The sequence below is a fragment of the Nicotiana tabacum genome, chromosome 11 (genome assembly GCF_000715075.1).
Source record: "Nicotiana tabacum cultivar K326 chromosome 11, ASM71507v2, whole genome shotgun sequence".
In the NCBI taxonomy this organism is placed as follows: domain Eukaryota; kingdom Viridiplantae; phylum Streptophyta; class Magnoliopsida; order Solanales; family Solanaceae; genus Nicotiana; species Nicotiana tabacum.
The window spans coordinates 96,969,251-96,977,220 of NC_134090.1; the positions used below are offsets into that span (position 1 = coordinate 96,969,251).

General features: G+C 37.7%; 1 protein-coding gene across 1 annotated transcript; it reads left to right on the forward strand.

The window, feature by feature from the left end:
- On the forward strand, nucleotides 1–1,971 carry LOC107781926 (aquaporin PIP1-2). Its single transcript, XM_016602745.2, has 4 exons — nucleotides 1–441; nucleotides 532–827; nucleotides 934–1,074; nucleotides 1,609–1,971. Exons 1-4 carry the CDS (start codon nucleotides 111–113, stop codon nucleotides 1,699–1,701), a joined length of 861 nt encoding a protein of 286 aa, XP_016458231.1. The 5' UTR covers nucleotides 1–110; the 3' UTR covers nucleotides 1,702–1,971.
- Nucleotides 1,972–7,970: the final 5,999 nt, after the last annotated feature.

Genomic DNA, 7,970 nt, shown 5'->3' on the forward strand with positions numbered 1-7,970 from the left:
CATCCCCGGGGCCCCTTTAGCCCACCCAAAACTACATATATAAACCTCCTTCACTACTTCACTTACTTCCATCAATTCTTACTTAGGAATCAACACTTATTGTTAGAGAAATGGAGCACAGAGAAGAGGATGTTAGAGTGGGAGCTAATAAATATTCAGAGAGGCAAGCGATTGGCACGGCGGCACATAGTCAAGACAAGGATTACAAGGAGCCACCACCTGCGCCCTTGTTTGAGCCAGGGGAGTTGATGTCCTGGTCCTTCTATCGTGCTGGAATTGCAGAGTTCATGGCCACTTTTCTCTTTCTTTATATCACTGTTTTAACTGTCATGGGAGTGTCCAAATCTGAATCTAAATGTCCAACTGTTGGAATTCAAGGCATTGCTTGGGCTTTTGGCGGCATGATTTTCGCTCTAGTTTACTGCACTGCAGGAATTTCAGGTACCTATTACTTCCTCAGAAAACACTAAATAACTGAAAGTTTTAGATCAATTGGTATGAGTATGTTGAATTAAACATTTGTTTGTACAGGGGGACACATAAACCCGGCAGTGACATTTGGGTTGTTCTTAGCAAGGAAATTGTCGGTGACAAGGGCATTGTTCTACATGGTAATGCAGTGCCTGGGAGCCATATGTGGTGCTGGTGTTGTCAAAGGGTTCGGGAAGACCCTTTACCAAACTAAAGGTGGTGGTGCTAATGTTGTAAATCCTGGTTACACCAAGGGTGATGGCCTAGGTGCTGAAATAGTAGGCACCTTTGTTCTTGTCTACACTGTTTTCTCTGCCACTGATGCCAAACGTAGCGCCAGAGACTCCCATGTTCCTGTAATTACTACTACTACTACTAAATATCCTTTTTTCTCCTTTGTATTATTATTATTATTATTCCCGCATTGAAATTGATGTTTTTAGTTGGATTTGTGTAATACAGATCTTGGCACCATTGCCTATTGGATTTGCGGTGTTCCTAGTGCACTTGGCTACAATTCCCATCACTGGAACTGGTATTAACCCAGCTAGGAGTCTTGGCGCAGCTATCATCTACAACAAGGAACACGCATGGAATGACCACGTAATTATAGCTACCTCTCCATCTTTGCTTTTCTTTTTACCATTATAAAAAAAGCAGCCCGGTGCATTAAACTCCTGCTATGCGCGGGATCTGGGGAAGGGCCGGACTACAAGGGTACGATGGGGAAGGGCCGGACCACAAGGGTCTATCGTACGCAGTCTAATCCTGCATTTCTGCAAGAGGCTGTGTCTACGGCTCGAACCCGTGACCTCCTGGTCACATGACACCAACTTTACCAATTAAGCCAATGCTCCAATTCTTTCTTTTTACCATTATGATTCCCATAAAAACTTTATGAAATAGTAAGTGCTAAATTGAAAATAAAACAAACAATATTCCTACTTTTTTACACTAATAATGTATTTCAACTTAATTGCCTTCTATTTATTATGGACAATTACTTGTGTTTTGGTTTCTTGGCTAATCTTATCGTGTAAAATGTTTTACCATCAAGTGAAAAAGTTAGACTATAAATGAGAACCAAATAGAGTCAAGAAATTTTTTCTAACATGTGATTAACTGTGGTTGGTGCAGTGGATATTCTGGGTTGGACCATTCATTGGGGCGGCTCTAGCAGCTCTATATCACCAAGTTGTGATCAGGGCAATTCCATTTAAGTCCAAGTGAAGTTTCTATTGAGTCATTTTGACCACATATCGCTTGAAGTTTATCGTTTCATGGCCGTTGCAATCATGGAGATCAAAAGCCTCATTCTGCCCATTTTCCTTTGTTTCCTTTTTGTCTTTTGTCTTTTATATCTCTATGTATTTATAAGTTACCTAAGTAGGGGAATGTATGTGTGCGGCATATGTTCTTTAAATGGGTCTTTGCTTTTCATTCAAGTCCAAAGAGAACATGTCGATGGGCCCTATAAGAATTGCTTCGGCTTTTGCTTAATTGTCCTTACGTGTGCAATATTTCTTGCTCCAGTAACGACGCCGATTTATTGAACTCGAGTTCGATCAGAAAGTTTTTTCCCACGACACTTTGATGCCCCAATAGTTCATGATTCCAACCAATAAAATGTCAAATATCTCACGCGTTTTTTGTTAGTTATGTTAGATCTCGTCCCTTTGCACTTATGTAGACGGGTAACGGCTAAGCAGCCAAATTTGTACGGACAAACGAACTAAAATATCATATATGTCCTTGTATGGTGTGAAATTAGTTGATAAATTGTGGTTGAATGATAAAGTGACACGTGAAACCAAAGACAGATAAAAAATGAGTTAACAAATCACTGGCATCGGGTGCGAAGTATGTAACCGGTACAAGATGGATCCTGAAGGAGTACAACCGATGGTAAAGATTCAAAGGCTTGACATCAGATAACATTTAATGAGCAGCCCTTACATCGAATATCTGCATTCAAAGACCATCCATTATGCAACCATCAATGACGTTTTTATTCTCATTCAAGAGGACCTTGATTTTAGGATGTTATCTCCCTAAGGATAACTATAAATGACAGGATTGAAAACCCTTGTAGCGTATGAAATATTCTGCACACAAAGTTTTATTATTCTATTTTATGCTCAATCTAAATAGTTTTATCATTGCTTCTGCTTTTGCTATAGGAAAGATCGAGCTCAGAATCAGGCTTGCTAATTTCAGTTGTTGATCTTATTTTTATTCTCATTTCTTTATCATTTTCGGATCAAATTGATTCGCTTGTCTATAAACGATGCTATAAATTTAACTCTACCATTTTATGGGTAAACAGTTTGGCGCCCACCGTGATGCATTAACAGTTGCATAGTTGCTTTGATCCATTCGTTTGTTACTAACGAATTTCAGTTTTTTCTTAACTAGAGATAGGACAAAACCCGACTTGAGCTCATATCAACTATTTAGCTTTATACCCGTTTGGGCGTGAGAAAGTAAATTGGGCAAAATCACTCTATAACCGAGAGGTATTAAGTGAGTAACTTAGAGTTGAGAGCTATAATACACCCCAATCAATAAAACAAGTATTAACGTAATTAACTCATTATGCGAACACCTAGACGAAGGTTACAGTTTTTTACCTATTTAAAAACAACCAAAAATAATTAGCCAATTTCTACTTTTATTTCTCTTATTGAGCATTGATATTGTAGTTTATAGAAGTAATTTGCACAACCAACATGATTGGAAGTGTATTTAAGTTGTTTCGTCTTCACGCATCAAGTGTACATTCTTATTCCCATTGTTAGCTCCATGTGAAAATCGACCCACACTCATAGTTGGGTACTATTCTTCTAACGCCCTTTTTCACTCATTGTTGAGTGTGGATTTGGAGTGGATCACAGGGTTGATATTTTGATCACATACTTATTTTCTTAAAGTTTTCGCCTTGCACTTCTATGAGTTATTGGTTGTATTTGACATGTTATCACATGCCCCACTCCTATTTGATGCTTTGTTGTCAAAGATGTGTTTTACTATATTGAGTTGTTATCACAAGTTTTAAAGGGATTGTTGTTATTGTTTTTAATTATACATCTGTTGTTAGTTTCTTTTGATATATATTGCACAGGCTGTGGTGTACCCATACTACACTTTCGTATGTTTTGGTGCAAATACAAGTACTTCGGATCGGATGGATCGATAGGGAGGTATTGTTCTTATTGGAGACTTCAAGATCTCCCTGCATGTTCCGTTCGCAGGCCTCGGAGTCACCCTCCTTAACTTATTTCTATTGTTTATGTATTTCAAATAGTACTTTGTTTTGAGATATTCTCGTATTATTCAGCTAGAGCTCGTGACTCTATACTACTTAATTCTGGGGATATGTTTTGATTATCGCCGTTTTGGCTTGTATTACTTTTATTTTCTCATTTATATTAAACTCTTCTTTATTCTATCATGTTTTATTGTTTTAAATTTTGATAAATAATCGGCTTACCTAGTTTTAGAGACTAGGTGCCATCACGACCCTACGATGGATTTTGTATCGTGACAATTGTCATAATATATTGAGTACCCAAAAGTTCTGAAATTCCTTATTAAGACACATTTATGCCTTATCCCCAAATTTCACAATACAAATAACTTAATAGAGTTTCGCCCAGTAAGCCTTTATAATACTATCTATAAGGTCATTTGTGATGACCCGAAAGATCATCTTATGTTTTGAGACTCAATTAAGCCTTAAAAATCTCATTTTTACCCTTCTCGATTTACGTGCGCAGTCTAAGCGTGTTTTTAGAAAGCTTTTATGTAAAAAGTTGATAAAAATAAGAAATTTTACCTAAAACCTTTATTTGAGTTGACTTTGGTCAACATTTTTGGTAAACAAACCCGGATTTGTGTTTTGACATCCCGATGGGTCCGTATCGTAATTTGGGACTTGCGCGTATGCCCGGAATCGAAATCGGAAGTCCCTAGCCCGAGATATCGGACTTTGTCAAAATTTAAAAGTTAAAGGCTTAATGAAATGGAAATATTTGACCAAGGTTTGACTTTTTGGATATCGGGTCTGTATTTTGGTTCCGAAATCCAATATACGTCCAATACCATATTTATGACTTGTATGTGAAATTTGGTGAGAAACAGAATTGGTTTGACGTGATTCGCACATCTAGTTGAGAAATTAGAAGTTTCAAAGTTTTCTTGATCGCAGGAGCAAGTTTGTATGCTGTTTTAAGACTTGTGTGCATGTTTGGTTTGGAGCACCGAGGGCTCGGATGAGTTTCGGATAGGCTACGGAGTGAAATTGGACTTAGAGGATATTGCTGGTGTATCTGATCTTGTTGCAGGCCTCTGATCTCGCATTTGCGAGATCAGGCATCACATATGCGACCTCTGAGGGGTTCGCATTTGTGAGCTTCTCATCGCAAATGCCAAGAGAAGCTGGGCCAATAGTTTTCGCATTTGCTAGTTTTCATTCACATTTGTGAAGGGAGTCTGGGAAGGACAATGATCGCAAATGCGATCATTGAGTCGCATTTGCAGATTCAAGGTCGCATTTGCGAAGACAACAAAAGTGTGAAGGGCTTCGTATTTGCGATGACTCCCTGCAAATGCGACATCTGCAGCTGTGTAAAAGTGACTTAGACAAGATTTTTCTTCCATTCTTCAAATTTTCAAAACCTAAAACACAAGAGGCGATTTTTCAAAGACCATTTCTACCCTAAAACCTTGGTGAGTGATTCTAAACTAGTTTCTTTCAATCTTTCACTTCATTTTACAAGATTTCAACCTAAAATCTAAGGTTTTCATGGTGGAATTGAGAATTTTTGGGTAGAAACTAGGGATTTCGTAAATTGGGGATTTAGACCTCAAATTAAGGTCGGATTCCAAAACCAATTATATATCCGGGCTCAAGGGTGAATGGATAATTGAGTTTTGGTCCGAATTTCGGGTTTAGACCAAGCGAGCCCGGGTGTTGACTTTTGTTGACTTTTTCAATAATGGCCTAAATTGAATTCTTTGCAATTGTGGGTAGTTCCTAAGTCTTAATTCGAATCGTTTGGTTGGTAATATGCTAGATTCTACTGGTTCGGAAGCTTGTTTGAGAGGAAAAGCTATGGTTGAGCTTTGAGTTTGGCCGTTGGAGCGCGGTAAGTGTCATAGTTAACCTTGGCTTGAGGGATTAGGTCTTATTTTCCTATTTGCTACGTGTTTGAATGTTGAGAACAACATATAGGTGAAGTGACGAGTACCTATACGTTGTTGTCGAGTCATAGCATGCGAGTGAGTCTTATTCATGAAATTGTAGCTTTCCGTGATCATATTACCCATACTTCGACTAGTTTATTTTTATGTTATGAAAGTACGGGGGGGGGGGGGGGGGGGTGAATTGATTATTTTTAAACTTAATTGCTATTAGTTGACTAGTTTTTCAATTAGTCGACTAGATGTAATAAGTTGACAGTAGTAACAATAGAATATAAGATGCTGAAATTAAATGCAAGAATTAAAGACACCAAAATTTTTATACTGGTTCTGATTCAATGTGAATTCTAGTCCATCCCCTTATGTTGCAAGGGAGTTCTCTTTAGTGAATGTGTTTCTTCGAGTACAAGGAGAATGATGTGATAACTCAGTTCTTATATTACTCGTCTCTTTTGATACAATGTCTCACCGGTGTTGTTCTCTCTTTCTTCTCTAACTTGTTACATAGCAGGTCTTAGAGAGCTACAATGTTTGTTTGCAGTAGAACAAAGAGAGGGTGTTTGGTTCGATCAAAGTATATTTTGCTAAGGTGTGATTACAAGTTTAAATACTTTGAGAGAGGCTTGAATTCTGGAAAGATTTGCCAACCCAAGAGATTTGATCCTTGGAAAGAGATTGATTCTTTCCAAGAATAAAGCTGTTCTGCAACGGCTCTTTTGAACCCAGAATCTTGATCCTCCATATTTAGACACTTGATTGAATATTCAGCGAGATCTTGATTTGTTTGGTTCATTTAGTTTAGCCTTGATTGATCCCGTCAGTATCTTCTTATTGATTTCTTCTTTCTTTAATCGCGTCTCTTGATCCCGTCAATCTTGTATATCAATCCATACGTTCCTTGATCATTGCTGATTGATTTCGCCAATCTTGACAGTTATCCAAGAGTTCCTATACAAAGAGCAAATATATTATTTTCATCATTAAAATTAGATCTAACATGTTGATCGTTCTTATTATATTTGACGGATTTTGGTATTGATTGAGTGTTGATTCAAAGTTGAGGTTGGTATTGTGGAACCAAATGTTGAAGTAAGACTTGTTCTTGATATTTCTATCTCCCTATTATTATTGTTCCTTGTTTTTGTGAGGGAGAGTGTTAATGCACAAAGGCTGATGCTGTGCCATGATTTGTGAATGTTAATGCACGAAGGGTGATGCCGTACCATATTGTGAGTGTTATAGCACGAAGGGTGATGCCGTGCCATGACTTTGAGAGTGTTAATGCACGAAGAGTGATGCCGTGCCATTTATTTTTTATTCATATAGTGAGGTTGAGAGTTAAAGCATGAAGGATGATGCCATGTACTTTCTCTTGCTGTGGTTACTTGTCCTTATCTGTTCTAATTATATTGGTTGATCAAAATTCTTAATTCTGCTGTGATCCTTTATCTTGTGATCCCCTCAGCATGTCCCCCTCCCAATATTACCCGTTTTGTTTATTTTATCTTTGTTATTGGCATATATATATAAATATTGTTATACTGTAGATTGTTATATTGTACAGGTTTGATTGTAGGTGTCTTGTCTTAGCCTCGTCACTACTTCGTCGAGGTTAGGCTCGACACTTACCAGTACATGGGGTCGATTGTACTGATACTGCACTCTGCACTTTCTATGTATATTTTGGTACTGGACCGAGTTGATCCTGAGTTTAGGTGTTGGCTTCATCTAATCAGAAACCCAAGGTAGTCCCGTTAGCGTCCGCATGCCCTGGCGTCCCCTTTTATACATTCTCTTTACTGTTTCATTTGTACGAAAATAGTTGTTTTTCCTTCAGACAAATTACTTGTAGTTAAATCTTAGAAGTTCGTGGATTGTGACTCCAGATTTTGGGTAGTTGCGTATAAATTTTAAGATTGTTATGGATTTTCGCACTCTTTTCAACTTGTTAAGGTTTAATTATTGTTAATCACTGAAAGGTTTAAGAATTTGCCTAATAATCACTGAAAGGTTTAAGAATTAGGCGCCATCACGGTCCGACGATGAGACTTCCGGTTCGTGACATCATTACCAAAATTATTTTTAACCGAATTAAGCTTTTGATCGATTAAAATGATCATTCATCTATCATACCCTTATTTATTTTAAATTTTCCTCTAAAATTACCACTCTAATCATAAAGTGTATCTTCACTGGCTCTATCAGCGTCCTAGTTATGGTACTCGGATATATTACTTCTCCTACTAAGAGTAATTAGACAAAGTGATCACATGTCACCTTATATCTTCATTCTCTGT

Excerpts from the sequence above, each read along its gene's own strand:
- LOC107781926 (XM_016602745.2), top strand. The coding sequence starts at position 111 with ATGGAGCACAGAGAAGAGGATGTTAGAGTGGGAGCTAATAAATATTCA. Across the intron at positions 442-531 it reads CTGCACTGCAGGAATTTCAG|GGGGACACATAAACCCGGCA; the intron begins GTACCTATTACT and ends TTGTTTGTACAG. Across the intron at positions 828-933 it reads CCAGAGACTCCCATGTTCCT|ATCTTGGCACCATTGCCTAT; the intron begins GTAATTACTACT and ends TGTGTAATACAG.